This window comes from Gallinula chloropus (genome assembly GCF_964237585.1).
Source record: "Gallinula chloropus genome assembly, chromosome: 18".
Classification (NCBI taxonomy): Eukaryota; Metazoa; Chordata; class Aves; order Gruiformes; family Rallidae; genus Gallinula; species Gallinula chloropus.
Window position 1 is genome coordinate 2,159,387 of NC_140103.1, and position 16,251 is coordinate 2,175,637.

Here is a 16,251-nt window from a genome sequence, read left to right on the forward strand (position 1 = left end):
TGCTCTGACATGAAAGCCCCTGGTTGGTGCTGTTATCTTGAACAAAACACACTTGATTCTTCTTTTGAAGACCAACTGAAGCAACCAACAGTCCTTCCCATGGCTGCAAAGTGTCTCAGCCAGGGGGTTTCACTGTCTTGGGTTTGGGATTTGGGGTGAGCACTGAGAAAATACTAATCACCTTGATTCAGATGTCAGCTGCAATTGTAATGGAAGCAATTTTTTTCCTGCATGATTTTTAGATACCTCTAAACGTTAAAAATGAGACAATATCCTTTGAATGAGGTTATCATATTCTTCTCAGGCTGAAGGGTGAGTTTATTTGCTTTTAAAAGGTTTTGAGTAAGTGAAGATACTTGGAGTGCGATAGGAAGGATCCTGGTTTCCATTGCAAACTTAATTTTACTGATTTTCACAAGCAGTCATTGATTATTTCTTTCAACTGAAGTTGCTGAAATCTTAATTCTTTTTCATCCTTTAAAGTCAGGTAAAGAATCTCTAGGTTTTTCTTTCCCCAAATAACCTCTGAAGTGGGATATCAAAATGAGGTGTAGTCTCTTTCCATCCCAAGAAAGAACCAAAACTGTAGGGATTAGAGATTGGGTAGTTCCTACAGTTGTGTGACAATCTGCAGATGAGAAGCAAAATCAACCTAAGGGACCACAGAAGTAGAAGACAGAGAGATGTAAATAAAATGGAGATTACCTGAGCTAAAACCTGACAGAAAAGGGAAATGTAAGAATTTCCTGTTAGAATGAGACTCTTACACACGGACGTTTAACTGGAAATTCTTCCTTAGACTCATTTTGGTGCCTAGTAAAGCACCAGAGGTTCCTACCCTGCAACAACAAACTTTGTGGTGCTTTCCTAGGATGGATTTAGGGAATGGATTTGCCTGTTGGTGCTTTGCACACTGGGAGGGGTGGTGTCTGGTGTGTGTGTTGGCTGCTCTCAATCTGCAGCCTTGCAGTGAACAGGTCTGTGCTGCCTGTTCTCCGGCCGTCGGGGCAGTCGCCTGCCAGGATGGATCTGGTCAAGAGTATGGCAGAAAACAGGGCCACAAGCATCACTTTAAACTCCCATGGATAAACATGACAGCTGGAAATACCTTTTGTTTGTTTGTTTGATGTCCTTCTGCAGGGATATTGTGATTTGTTGGGACAAAGTTGAAAATGATGTATTTTCCTGGTGACACATTTACTTTTCGAGACCTTTTCCCGTTATCACCGCAGGGGAAATGCAGGTGTTTATTTTGCTAGCCTTTGGTCTTAAATAGACCTGGAATGAGAAGGAAAAATGGAGATTGTCTGATTTTTTTTATGGCAACTTTATTATTCTCATCAGCTTCAGGCCATCAGAAAGTTACGTCTCCTCAATGCTGCACATAACGAGCATGAATATTAGATCAGAACCATATCTCTGAACTGTTTGCTTATTCCCCTGTTTATACTCCCATTGTAACTCTGAGGGAGTACAAAGCTGGTTTTTAAGGGACAGCAGAAGGATGTGCTCAGGATATTGGCTTGACTTAAGTACTAGCATTGAGCAGAAAAATAACATTTTCCCCTCTTACAGATATCCTTCAGGTGTCAGTTCTGCGGGATCCTGGTTTTATTACATCAATCACCAGCAGCTTAAGGCTTCCAAAAACATAGTCACAGACAGATGTTGAGCCTGTCTGGGGATTAGAAATATCCTCTTCCATTAAGTATAAATTAACTTAATCACCAGGTATGAAAGATAAGCAGCATAAACATCATTCCCTGAAGCTTTCATTAAAATTAAAATTCTATTTAAAACTAGGCTCGTATTTTCTATGACTTGATCCCCCTTCAAAGAGATTATATCTGCTGTAAATTTTTCCAGTGACAGAGTGACAGAAATTAATGTATTGGGGGCAGTGATGTTCTCTATAATTTAACTTCTGCTGCTAGTCATCCTTTTGCTGGAGAGATGACTGGCTTATTTTTAAGTAATAATTGGTCTCTAGTCTCTGAAAAAACTCAGAAGGCAATAAACTGCCTAGCACCCAGTTGCCACAAAAGGAAGGCGTAGTGCCACATGACTTCACAGCCGTGCAATCACTGGGAGCATTAGTTTGTGTATGCAGACGTCCCCTGCTTTAATAGGAGGATTACTGCTGCTGAAATGCAATTGCACTGCTCTCTCTACTCTGCTGGATGACAGGGGAAAGCTCCTTTCCCTCCCTCGCATAATCAGACTGCTTTCTAAGAAATGATTTCCACAGGGGAAGAAATACCACAGGATTTAGGTTGTGTGGTTGGGTTTTTTTCCTATTCTACTGTACTTGAAGGTCTAATTTAATGTTGGTTTTGATACATTGTCAGGCTTTACAACTGGTTTGCCTTTGCAGGATCCTCTATTGCTATTTTTCAGGCATGATTTTCTACAGAAACAAAGGAAACCAGAGCAATAACGAGGCACAAAAGTATCTAAAAAGCAAATAGTGAACACAAATAAACCTGCTGGGAACAATAAAAGCTGTCTCCACAAAAAAAGAACAAAATTTGGGGGACCGTATGTAATGATCTTTGTTGTCTAATGATTTTTAGCTACCCTGGATCAAAGTCTTTTGGTGCAGGTTTTGCATCACTTAGCTGTTAGCTTGTTATGGTAATGCTGTATTTTCTGCAGCACTACAATGGGTGACAGGAATAGCATAAGCACTCACTGCTTCTCTTACACTAAAAGTAATCCATCTTCAGCTAATGCAGACTCATATTACCATTGTTCTTAAAACGACAAAGTTGGACACAAAGAATCTCATCTAATAATTAGGAAATAACTTTGTTCCAACACATTGCACTGGAGACCCCTCAAATGCATCTCATCACTTAAGTGATTTAAGCAATGTACTAGGGAGTGGTACAGAAATAAAGTGGGGTGCCACTGCTGCGTGCCGTTGGCTGGGTAGTGCAGGGGCAGCGTCTGCTTTGTGTCTCTAAGGGATGTCTCTCCTCTCACTGGTGTGCTCCTTACTGATTCCTCCCATTGCCTCACAAGGTAGGAGTATAATGAAACTAGATTTAATCACTTTATCACTGGTGAATTCTTAGTGTTGGACATCAAGTTTGAAATGGTTTGTTGGATGGAGCTTTAGGTTAGAGTATAAGGGAGTTGTCAGAAGTCAGAAAAGCCATGTTTTGTGTGATAGGCTTGCTGAAAACCCAGATGCTGCTTGGCATACGTATTTGAGTGTGTTGGGGTTTTTTAAACACCCTAAAATTAAGCTCTTTCTGGTGTGGAAGATGCTAAGATCACAAGCACCTGCATTTTCTAGGAGAATAGTTTTGTTAAAGGATAGAACAAAACCTCAGTTACTAACCAGGGGAAGTAAGATCCATTCAAGGTATAGGGAGTTCTTCAGGTGATGGAGTGACTCCACTTCGGGGCTTTGTGGGTCTCTCTGAACCAGTGGTTTCTCTGGCTGGGTCATCTTCTGAAATCCCTCCCCAGCTCTGTTGTCAGGAGCAGGATGTGAATCTCTCCCATTCCCTATGCTTTGGTGTTTTATGGATGGCTGCAACAGAGTTAGCTATTACCCATATTTGATTATTTTTAAAAATTGAATCTGACAGTTTGTTTATATGAATATTGAAGGCTCTTATTTCTGTAGCATTCTCCTGATGAAAGTGGACAACTGCATCTCGAGTGGTAACGGCTGGGAGCGAGCACCCAGGTGTACCCACACCTGTGCCCTCCAGTAACAAACCCCTGCCTGTTTCTGGGGAGGTCCATGTTCCATGGTGGGTAGAGAGATTTGTCATGCAAAATACTCTCTGCTTTTAACTCTGTTAACATAGACCTTGCTTTGAGAATAGTGGCTCAGCTGAGGGAATGATGAGAGCTTCAGGATCCAGAACAGAACGTTTTCCTTCTCAACAGACACAAAACTCGCTGTTAAATAGATCAAGTGAGTTCTTAGAAATATTGGGAAACGTTGGGATTCTTACCTAATTTTACTCTAAACCTGGCAGCTAAATTTTATGTGCAAATATACAAAATGTTGGGAATTTTGAAGCCTTTAATTAGCAGTTGCAGATTTGTTTGTCCCTTAACAGCTTGTATTTGCATAAAGATTAAGGCCGGTCTGAATGAAAGGGATAAAACATAAATGGAAGAAATATTAATAAATTAGTAATAATATATAAAAGGAGTAGTTTTAGATGTTGTTTCCATAAGCTTTATTAAAATTGAAATCCTTCTTTAAAAAATGCAGTTAATATGGTCTCTGCAGTCAATCTTTTCTAAAGAGAGATCTGCAGAATTAGAGAAATTAATGTATTGAGGTCAGACATTAGTATGTAAATGAAGCTTTGCTTTCTTTCTGTGTGACAACAGAAGCATTACCTTATATTTGACCTTTCATTCATTCAGCCTGACTCAGCTGTGTCAGTCACAATTAATTCTGCGGAGCGGCTGTACAGTGCGAGGCTCAGCTTTCTGCTCCTCGAAATCCCGTGAGAAAGGAGCGAACGGAGCCAAACCTGCGTGAGGTTCTCTTTCTGGAGATGTGTTGCAGCATTTGGGGGGTTCTGAGCCTGTTGCCATGGTGCTCAGCCATGTGTTTTTCCAGGTTTTCTGGGAGATTAGTGCCAGGCGTGAGAGCCCTGTGTGGTGTTGTACCCGAGGTGCAGTCCTGAATGACAGTATATGAGGTGGTAAATAGGCATTGGAGTTTTCAGCAGCGCTTTGAATCTGACAGGTAATGCCAGGAAAACATCTGTGTCTGCATCCTCCCACCCACCGGTGAGTTAATGGTAGATACAGAGGTGAACATCCCCCTCAGGTTTCCGTCCTCGCTGGACTTTGAGCTGTATTTCTGCTTTTTGTCGCTGTACTGCCTGTGCTTAGACCCATCTCTGGCTGTGTGACCCTTGGGGAGTCGTGTCATCCAGCTCATCCTTCTGGTGTGGCAGCGGCAGATGGCAGTGAGACGCAGCAGTGAATGTAGCGGCGCATCGCGAGCGAGTGTAATCCATCGAGTGAGAGGGCAGAGAGATGGTGTGCAGCGTTTGCTTGTGAAAATGTGCAGAGCACAGTAAAAACCTGGGTTTATAGATACCCAGCCTGGCTGTAATGCACCTAGCTAAGCAGTTTTTCTTAATTAGCTGTGTTGAGACCACACTGTGATTGGGTGCGTGTGAGTGTGGTGAATAGAGCTACAGAAGATAAACTTTTATTGGAGCACTGGCTGTGGGAGTGGGGGGGATTATACTCTGAGTACAGCTGGTGTAAGTGCTTGCAGGTAAGGTGAGTGTGCAGAGTAGGCAAGTCCATGTATCAGCTCAGGTCTGGAGGTATGGACAAGGTCTGGGGGGGGTTGGCTGTAAGGGCCTTTGTCGTACAGTTGCCATATGTTTAACTTCATCTCACCTCTCTCTGGAAGTTAAGAGGATAACTTTGCAGCATTCCATACTGGAAGCAGGGACAGGGTGGCAATGGATTAACAAATCCCACAGGGGTATTTATTGATGACTGGCCCAGGATGGTTGTACAAGGGTAAGGAGATCTGCTGCCTTCAGCAATCAGAGTCAGAAGGTACAGGTCTACTGTAGGCTTAACTTCTGCAGTGCTGGGGGTGGATGATAACCATGTTGATTGTGATCCTCTGCTGGAACAGAACTTTCCAAAGGCTGCCGAATCTGTTCAGGAACACAAAAGATCAATGAGTAATAGCACTAATATTTTTAGTACCTGGTGTGAATTATACTTAGTCTGATGGCACTTAGAAAAGTGACTGAAAAGGAAATGAACCCCTGCATGTGCTTAGTACATGCCCTGTAATAACCATTGACTATCAGATGTTCTGAATTTGAGAATTTTATCTAGATATGTCAAATGTGGGAAAAAAAGTGGAAAAAAATGTCATGCTGAGTAAACATGTGACATTTATTTTGGAGCATCATTATCTCGATCAGCTTTATTTAGGGGATTTGGCAATGACAATGAAGATGAAATAATGTATTTTGACAGTACGCACAGAGGATTGGAAGAGAAAATAATGGGATTGCCCAGAAATTGTCTTCTGAGTAGTGCCAGTCTGCATTTATGTGAACTGTATCACTTCTGAATGCGTTGTTAGGATTTCTTTGCAAACAGATCTGGCTGTACTATTTGCACCTTGTTTATCAAGGAAGGGAAAGGTTTCTAGTTGTTATTGGAAAACAGGTTTAAATAGCATGAGGTTATTGCAGCCCCTGAGAGTTTACCATTAAATACTCAATGCTGATAACATCAACATGCAGTTACTATCTGGTGTTTCCTCTTCTGTGGGGAAGAAGGTAGCTTGTTACTGTTGTGCAGTTGTAAAGACCTTTTGAAAGGAACAGGGATATTCTACAGCATCCCAAGGAATCTACATCCAGACAAACAATCTCTGTGTTGTGGAAAGGTCAAAGTGTTTGGCTTTTAATGCTTAACTATTAGGATTAAAAAAATAATTGCTATTTTAGAAAACAGTCACTCAGTGGAGTCCAATTTACTGAGAACTTGTTGTTACATTGGCATTATAAAGTGCTCTCAGGAGCATTAGGACAAGGAAAAGTCAGCAGGGAAGGAAAAGTACTTAAAATTTTTTAAAAGACATAAAAGAAAATAGAGAAATATTGCTCCAGATCAGGGATGCAGGAAGGAGCAATGCAATCTGGTGTCCATCCAGGCTTTCTGTTGCTAAAGGTAAACTAAAATGTCTTTATTGATGGTTGTGCTACTGATGTATTTGAAGCATTGTAGGGGAATCTTGCAGGCATCCCTTCATCGAGATTTTCAGAAGTCACTGCTTGTTGTCAGTGCTTCAGTTTGGGCATCTTTCATATGACATAAATGTCAGGGAATATGAGTTTCAGAAAATGCTGAAGGCTCATATGGAAAATGTCTTAAATTGTCACGCGTTTTGGGTCCTACAATCACCCATCTTTTCAAAAAACACTCAGTTTATAATTTTGTAGCTGGGTTGATGGCCATCCCTCAGGTTTTCTGAGCACTGGTAGTGTTTTCCACCTGTTTCTGCAGCTTGGGCAGGAGGCACACAGCCAGAATCCACTGCAATTTAATACCTGTGCAGCCAATTGCTGGCCTCTTCCTAGGAATCGGTAGCCAAAGGTCCACAGAAGAACTGCGCAGGGTCAGGGTGACAGTGCAGTGATAGGTGCCCACTCTTCCCTTTTTGAGCTGAAAAGCCAAGAGTTTGGTGAAGTAGCAGTTTAGTATAAAACCAAATTTCAGAGCTTAGAGAAAAGGGGTTTGGTTGTGCCCAGCTCCTGGCTGTGGCAAGGGCAGCTGTGAGTTAACACCACCTTTAACAACTGACCCACCAATGCTGCGGCATCACTTTGTGTTTATAGGCATTATTTTTGGCATCAGAAGATGATCTCCTCATTATCCTTTTACATACTACTGTAGCCTGATTCCTGCTTCGGGGAACCTCGCTGTTTGTTCTTGGTTTTTTAGTATTGTAATCATCTCATCAAATTATGGTCCATTATTAAAAAGAAAAAATCCAGAAATACAGCACATTGACTCTTGGAAGAATCAGGTTAACCTAAGACACAATTACTCCCTGTGCTGCAGGTGCCAGACTTCAGAGCACGTGCCAGAAGTGAGTGAAGAGCTGTTGGGCGCAGGGCCGGCGGACAGAGGGGACAGCGATCCCCCCAGGACCGCAGAGGCTGGGCTGCCCTCCCTCTGTCTCAAGCAAGTGTTTCCCAAGTACGCCAAGCAGTTCAACTACCTGCGGCTCGTGGACAGAGTGGCTGCGCTCTTTATCCGATTTCTTGGTGTCAAAGGGACAACAAAGCTGGGGCCAACAGGTTTCCGGACGTTTATAAGGTGGGTAAAGTGAAGGGTGCTTTAAGGAATCATTTAAAGTGAAGCAGTTAGGAACTCTGGATCCTCTGGGGAAGCGCTGCTGTCCCTCTGCTTGTCTTGAGTCTTGTTGAGTAACAGCAGGTGCTGATAGCTTGCAGGTGGAGTGATGCCTTCTGAAGACACTTTCCCCTGTAAATGCAGTTGAACCATTGCATATTGTTTTTATAAACCAGATTTTTATCATTCCAAGCTCCCAAAATGCCTGACCTATGAAACTGTGCCCAGTGGGAACACAGGTCTTGGTTCTGGGGCAGGTCAGCGATACCCTGGGAGGCAGCACTTGCAGTCTCAGCACGTCATGTTGGTAGTAAATCACAGGAACACCACTGTGAGGACGTGCCAGCCAGAATTGGGTCAGTGAGATCTGAGTGTGCTGGCTGGGGGCACAGCCCCTGCTCCCACCCCAGAGGGGATTTCTGAGTGCCTGCTGCTGATGGACCAGAGGTTTGTGGGGGGATCTGCAACTTGCAATGGCAAAGAACTCCCATTTATTTTTCCATGTGCTCCTCATTTGTGTTGGTTTTTTGTTGGTTTTTATGGATGTCTCTGTTCTAGTCATGGCACAGATACCTCATTTTCTGCTTTGCACTGACAATGACAAAGGAAACAAGCAGCAGCAGCTGCTGTACTCTTAAAACACAGGTCCTGCTTCTATGCAAATGCATTTAGCATTCAGGAATGGACATAAACAATTTGATTTATACAAATTACGATATATAGAAAACAACTGAAGGCATCTGCTCTATCCATAGACCAGTACAGGATTGTTTCCAGTTCTGTATTTTCTTTTGTTTAGTCCAGCCTTAATTTGGCACTTGTCAGGGGAACACAGGATAGATGCCAACATTTTCTTTTAAGAATATGAAAATAAGTTCTCATATCTCAATGAAACAGTGTTTGCAGTTTCCTAATGCACATTAAATTGAGTTTTTTTAATATTACAAATGCTTTGTTTATTTTTTCCCAGAGGATCCATACCAACAATAGGGCTCTTCTGTCACACGGTCACTACTGTTCATTTTGGGAGAGAGGTGATGCTCCTAAGGTGTGTGCTGTAGCACCTTTCAAGGATAAAATGGTACAGAAGTGTGATGGAAAGGGGATAAGTAGTTGCAGAGACTATCCACTAATTTAAGCTAATAAAATCTGTTCCCCTTCAAGAATTTCTTCGTTCTAAAAACTTAACTAAAAATGAAACACCAAAGATGGCTTTAGTCCTTGTTTGGATGCTGCCAAAGATTTTTTTGCTGTTATAGAGGCCAGACTTTAACTTTCTGTTTTAAGGGAGCGCTGCTTAGGCTACTAAAGAGTAAGATTCTGGGGTTTGGCAGGTTTTGTGTGATTTTAATTTTTTTCCTGGCTAGGAGTTTTGGCCGGCTCTTTGGCATGTGCTCTAGTTCCAGCCAGGCTGCCAGACATCTGGAAAATCTGGACAGATGGCTAATTCTCATAGACTGATCAACTGCAGGCTCAGACCACACAAGTGTCAGATCTCCTCCATGTGCTTATCACCGAAAGCCCAAGATGCACCCAGAGATGCTGCTGTTCCCTGTGCCGTGCTCAGTAACGCACAGGGGAAATCTGTTCAGCATTTGGGCTTGAAGAAGTAATTTTATGCCTAAAAGCTTTCCTCCAGCCCTTTTCAAACAGGATTGGTCAGTCAAATCAAAGAGTAGTCATCTGTGCAAACTCGTGTAGATACTCAGTGCTGATTTGCACTGTACCAGTTAATTCCATCCCGTTATGGCCTGGGAGTGCTGGCAATAGCTGAGTGTAATAGTCAAGTTGTATTTTTAATTGAAATATTCCAGGTTTTCTTCTTTTCTGCTTATTTGTTGCAAAAGCAAATGAAACCCATTAATCTGTGTCTGACCTGCTGTCTCTTTGCAGGTAGAGATTGATGTGAGGTTGCACATGCGAGTCAGATTTAGATGCATGTGTCAAAGTGGGCTGCTCCTGCCCACTGCAGAGGTGCTGCCTGTGTAATCTGAGCAGGCAGCAGGACCAGGGACACCCAGGAGACCTTCTGTGCATGAAAAACTCAGGGCCTTTAGCGCTTCAGCCACGTACATGTAGTGAACATGGGTCAGTTTGCTGTCTGCTCTGTGTGTTCAGTTACCCTACGCATGTTACTGCATGTGTGTACGTAAGACACGAATAAACTTTCCTCCCAGTGTCTCTCAGGTGCCCCTGGAGAGTTTTTCCAAGGTTGGAAGTCTGTGTGTAATCAGAGTTTCTTCTTTATTTGGTCTCTTTTAAACAGAAAGTGCAAACTGAGTAACAGCAATTTTTCGATGGCCTCTGTAGATATCCTGTATATCGACATCACGAGAAGGTGGAACAGCGTGGGAATCGACCACAAAGAATCAGGTAACGCTGTCTTCCATTTGAAGACTGGAAACTAGGGGGGTTGGGTTTGTTTTGGGAGCGGGGGGGGGTGTGGGGTGTGTTTGTAGTTTTAGCAGCTCAAGTGTGCCTCAAACACTCAGTAAAAGTAATGGGAACAAGGTATGTACATCTGAGGCACATACCCATGCAACACATCCCTCCGACTGCGCAATCATGTCAGGGGTTGGAAGGGACCTCGAAAGATCTCCTAGTCCAACCCTCCTGCCAGAGAGGGATCACCCAGATCAGGTTTAGTTCTGTGGTAGTTTCCCTTTATAGAATAGATCGCTCTTAGTTTTCAGTTTATTTATGGGAATGGGTCTCCTGCAAGCCCCTCATTATGGCTGCAATTTCACATTTGTAATTCTTGTTGCTGTTTGCAGAGAAGCGTTTAGAACCATTCCCCATGGAGCCTCCAACTTAATTACAGCGTAAGGAGGTATGTCCGTGTTAGAGTAGCTTACACAGCCTATCAAAGAACCACGCAGGAGGTAGAAATAAATACACCTAACTTCCCTCTGTTGTTTCCTTCTGTTCCCCACAAAGGTTACCCTGGGGACAGACAGAACTACCTGCATTACTTTGCTTTTCCCAGGGAGTGTATCGCACCGCCTCCCTGCCCAGGGCTCCACCCCTTTTCTCATCTTCCTTGTCCTTGTGATGAGTAAGGGAAGGGGTTAGAATCCTGTGCAGACTTGGCATGGCTTGTGTGCAGAAGGAGCAGTGGAGCTTTGTGCTCCCAGCACCCCGGTGCTGGAAATGGGGTGCTGGAAATGGAGCCCGTTAGCTTATGTAGGACCATACGTTGGTTAAGTCCATTCTAAACATTTTCACATCCGACTGGGATTGTAACGCTCAGTGTAAGCACACACTCGATGGCTGAACAAGAGATTCATCTACCCCAACAAAGATTTGCCTGTCCTGTGGCTTCTTCAGCCTTCAGAGGCACCTTGTGCAGGAGGAGCTGGGGCCACACCACAGTGTGCCACTCCATTGCATCCCGTCCATTGCACAGCCTCTGGCAGGCGCATCACAAGCCATTCATCTAAATTATCTGCCTCTAACTTAGGAATGTGCATTGAAATTAAAACACAGCTTAAAAGCTTTAAAGCGCTTAAAGATATTAGTCAAGCACAGAGGCTGTGGGAAGCTGTTTGCTAAACAGCAGTAAGGATTTTTTACAGTTTTAAAGCCAAAAGGAAAATGTTTATTAAACTACATGATCGTATTCCCAGCTTCTATGGTGATTTGCTGTGTAACCATCACATCTCATCTCTATAGGGCACTTGAGTGGTTGCAAAAATGAATATAAATACTCCCTATTACACAGTTGCCTTTAGAATATTAAACTATTACGAAAAACCTCTTGCAATGTAATAAGCAGGCTGGAGAGAGCATTCCAACCATGTCTGGGGTTCTGCCTGAAATTTGATTACCTTGTTTGGTTATTTTTTTCTGAATTTATACATAAACATGAAAATTGGCTTCATCTCCTGAAAAAAAAAAAATACAGATCTGACCACCCAAATCCTGAGTGTATAAATCACATGGTTCTGTCTGAAGTTACAAACTGCCCTCAGTTTACCTGTGCCCATTGTGGAGCTCATCCGCGTTCACTCCTTGGCCTTAGGAGACAGAGTGTTCATAAATTTCCTTCAAAGGAAAACAAATGGATTGAAAGGTCAGTGTTTTCTTCTTCTGCAAGTTCAGCTCTTCTGCTGGCATGAGAAGGTGGGTGGTCTTAGCTGGGATGGCTTTCCTCAGAGCAAGATATGGTTACAATAACTTTGGATCTAGCTGATCACCCTTGGGCCCCAGAGCTGCCTTTGGATGTACAGATGAGTGAGGAGAACTTCCTGATGGGAATATTTTCTCTGTTGAAGTTCAGAAAAGATTTCTATGAAGGAAAAAGCCTCCCCAAACCAAGCTTTTTCTGTTTGAATGCTTGTTTTTTTCCTTAAGTGGTAGCACGCGTGGCAGTGTTAGATACAGGAGATGAGGAGGATGTTGCAGTTCCTGATACTTAATGCAAATGCTGTTTTTACCTCAGTTTCCCAAAGAAAATAGTTTCTGCTGATGAGAATAGGTGATTATGATTCTATGATTATTAGACATCAGCACTGGGTTTCTTCTGCCGACTGTCTGACGGACTTAGGTTTTTAAAGCAAGCGTCTTTGCTTCATAACTACTTCTGAAATAGTGTTCATGTGGCTGATGGGCAGAATAAATCCAGGCTGAAGATCAAGGGGGGCGAAACTGCCAAGGAGCTGGGGTGGTTCATTGTGTGTGAAGTCCCAGACTAGTTCGGTAGGTTGGGGTCACCTTGGCTTCGTGTGCAGTGTGAGTATTCGCCTTGAGTGGCTCAGTGTGGCTGTGAGTCACAGCTGTGGTTAGCTGGTAGACTTGTGCTAGCAAAAAGAGAAGCAAAGCAAGCGAACTCTCAGGCTTTCAGAAGTGCTGAGGTTTGCTGAGTTGCAGTGAGCCCCAGATGTTTTTCTAGGTGTTAAAACACAAACCCCAACCCTTTCTGCTGGCTCGGCGTTCATCCCTCTTTCTGCTGTAACCAGGACAGGGACTGTTGGTGCCGCTGTGAAGCAGCTCCCAACTCCTGTCATTAGCAGCTTCACACGTGTGTCACTCATGGAGAGGACGTGTGTACGCTACCAACGGTCTCCCCTGCCTGCAGCTCACCGTGACTGATACAGTGATTTACTGAGCTGGCAGCTGCTGCTTCCCGATAACCCAGCGCTTCCTTCACAAGCTGTTTCACCACCGAGATCGCGAGCGACCCCAGCTGCAGTCTCAGCTGAGAGAAATCACACTTCAGGATGTAATTGTAATATCTTGAAAAGTTGCCTTTCCTGCAGCATCAGTAAACCAAGGCGAAGCTAAAACCCCCGAACCTTTCAATATCTCATCCTAGAATAATCTGCTTAAGTGTATGTTCAAACTGGGAGAGCCAGTTAGAGCGCAAAGCAGCTATAACTGTTCCTCCTCGCTGGCATTCTGCAAAACCGATTGCGGTCTGGCTTCTTAATTAAGAATTAAAGTAGGCATTACTGCAAGGCTCTAAGTACAATAATTAGTGTTAATGTGCAGCCCCTCTTTCCGTCGGCTGCGGTAATATGTTATTAGTGAGATGTGATCAGACAGCACCTGAAGAGTGTTCTGCAGCGTGGGGCTTCTGCAGGAGACTTCTGTCTGCCAAGGGGCAGAGCGGTGAGTTTTGTGTTATAGCAGGGAATTTTTTGGCACTGCACTGCTTTCCCTTCACACACGCTTCAACTCTTTGCTTTCCATTCAGCTGAAAGGATCCCACGATTGTAGAGTTGCTGGGCACGGCTGTCAGAATGGCCTCTTGCCTTCAGAGGGGATGCTGGGGACCCGTGCACAGGGTGGTCTCTGCAGAGGGAAAGCAACAATTGGCATAAACTCACCTCAGCCGTGTGTTGCTACTTTGTAATAGGTTATCATGCTGCGGCCTGAAATGCCATGCTCTTCAGAACTGCTATGTTAGTCCCTGGTTTTGATCCCTCTCTGAAAATCCAGGGTTTAAATGACCTAATTCAGTTGCCAGTACAACCTTGCTTTTCTCTACAGGTGGAATGTTCTCCTTGATGCTCACTCTTGCTGTGGTTCTGATTTGGTTTCAAGTTAATGTTTGAGGCAGGAGAAATCAAGGTTGATATTACATCAGTGTAATGGCATGGTGTCCTAAACTCAGTTGTTGCTGTACCAGCTTGTCTCGGGATGCCAGGGCAGGATGGTGCCTGTCAAACCAGAGGTAGCCTCAGTGATGGAGTGTCACCCATGGGTAACCTGAGCTCCTGTGCAGGTTACATACACACAAAACCTCACCTTTTGGTTTCTGAAGGACAGGCAAATCCTTTTCCTGGTGAGCATTCTGGATGGCTGCCCTTTAAATGAACAGGTTAGATGTTAACTAACAGGACCGTGTGTGTCCACACCCAGCCACGTACACATTGACCTTGGTGCTAAAGAAACCAGGGGGATGATTACATGTAAAGAACGGGGTTTGCTACTGAGCACTGTGCCGTGAAGCTCCTATAAACACCTTTTCCTTGCAGGAATGTGCTTGCAAGCCTTTGTTGAAGCTTTCTTCTGCTTGGCTCAGAAGAAATACGAGTCCCTCCCTCTCCACGAGCAAGTGGCGTCGCTGATTGAGTTCTGCGAGTATCGGCTGGCTGCCCTGGACGAGAAGCGCCTGGCCTGTGGCCGCGGGGCCGTGGAGCGCCGAAGCACAGCAGCTCCTGGTCAGACAGATGGACTCCACCTCCCACCAGCTGCACATACACCCCTCCTGAACCACACAGCCACGGCCAGTAAACTTGCAGATTAATCATCAGTATTAATGGTGCTAATTCACCTGGGCAGAATGGAGAGTTTATCCCCAGTGTGAGTAGTGCAGGAGGAGAGGCAGACTCCTGAATTCCTTCATCCAATGGTCACAGCTCTTTCTTTCAACAGGGGTGTTCTATGCTCTTCAAAAAGTACTGCAAGCTCCCATTCTCCAATGCTGGCCCTGGCAGTGGCTTGTGTCTGCCTCTCTCCTGGACCTACAGTACCCATGTGACAAGCTGCGCTCTCATCCCAAGCGTATGGAGAAGCACCTGGAAGACAAGGACCAAAATCCCATGGGATGGTAACCAGCATCGTGAGGCTGGTTGCACATCAGAAGAATTTGTGTTGCTTTGGACCTATTGTGGAAACTCAGGAGTTCCAGTCCCAAATACCAGCTGTGGACTTTGGAAAACTGAAGCCTGGAATTACGGTTGTGTCAGACTTCAGGCTTTGACCCTCTTCTTCTGGTGGCCTGGGCCAGAATAAATTCCCATCTGGTCACTTGTCAATACACTTATTTTTTACAGTCAGTCTTGAAACACTGAAATCCTATTTTGGCTTCTACTTTGTACATGTCTTTGCCATGATAAGTACTGTTAATTTTTTAAAGAAAACTAAAGGCATTTATCCTTTTGCTTCCACAGAACTAATAAGCTCGCACGGTTATCCACAGAAAAACATTACTTCACTAAGTCACACTCGGTGAGTTGGGGAGGCTGGGGGTGTTTCTCAGCTCCACTTCTGCTGAAGCTTTACACTGCAGGGGCATGAGAGTCCCATTAAATTCCAGCAGAACCAACGCTGTCGCTGACTTTAGGCCAGACTAAGTGTATCTGAGGTTTGCTTAAGTTTTGCCTTTTGCATGTATTGCTCTACTTGGACCTGCAGTAACACCTAGAGCAGGCTTTATTTATTTATTTTGTGGTCTTTGCACATATTATTTATATTTTTCCTATAAACAGCAGTATAACTGTACAAGTTCGATCTATATTATTTAACAGGGTGTCTTGGTGAGAATGCTGGGCTGTACAGGGATTGTACAGAGAAGGCTGCTGGGCTTGTACAGAGAAGTTTCAGTTTTTTAAGAAATGGACCATGGTTTCCATATCTGCACTCTTCTTGAGGGTCCTTTCTAACACCAGCTCTAAGAGCAGCAGTAGGTGACCTTTTCTTCCTTCAACAGTTTGCCATTCTCTGCATTGTGTGTAGGCCAATCTCAGGCTGATGTCACTGCCCTCAGCCTGGTCTAAGTTTCATAAAGATGATTGCAGGATGGAGATAAAACGCCAGGCTCAAGGGCTGGCACCTGCCACAACAAATGAAGGTGAAACAGTCAGTTTTTTTTTCTTTCTTCACACTTTCTCTGTAACACACTTAAAGACGTTCCCAGGCTGGAAAATGGTCGCTCCTCGTTCTGTGACATCTGACATTCATCTTGCTCTTGGCAGTGGGTAACTAGAAAGCAGCGTATGGTGACTCTTACCCTGTGATTGATGTCCTGTGAAGACAGAGCTCAGGAGAGTGGGATCTGAAATGCTACAGCTGCGAGCGCCCTTCCCTGCGGCTTTCCAGGAGTGCAGTCTCTGGCCTAACACACCCAGGTTTTGCTGT

The 16,251-nt window shown here is 44.1% G+C and overlaps 1 protein-coding gene across 1 annotated transcript in view; it reads left to right on the forward strand.

Moving 5' to 3' along the window:
* Positions 1-14,638, forward strand: part of TTLL11 (tubulin tyrosine ligase like 11) — a gene marked incomplete at both ends in the record, with an annotated part of 43,157 nt that extends 28,519 nt beyond the window's left edge. The window contains 3 exons of the mRNA XM_084272634.1: positions 7,594-7,851; positions 10,154-10,260; positions 14,367-14,638. Of these exons, the coding sequence (XP_084128760.1) occupies positions 7,594-7,851; positions 10,154-10,260; positions 14,367-14,638 (637 nt within the window). The remainder of the gene's footprint in view (positions 1-7,593; positions 7,852-10,153; positions 10,261-14,366) is intronic.
* Positions 14,639-16,251: the final 1,613 nt, after the last annotated feature.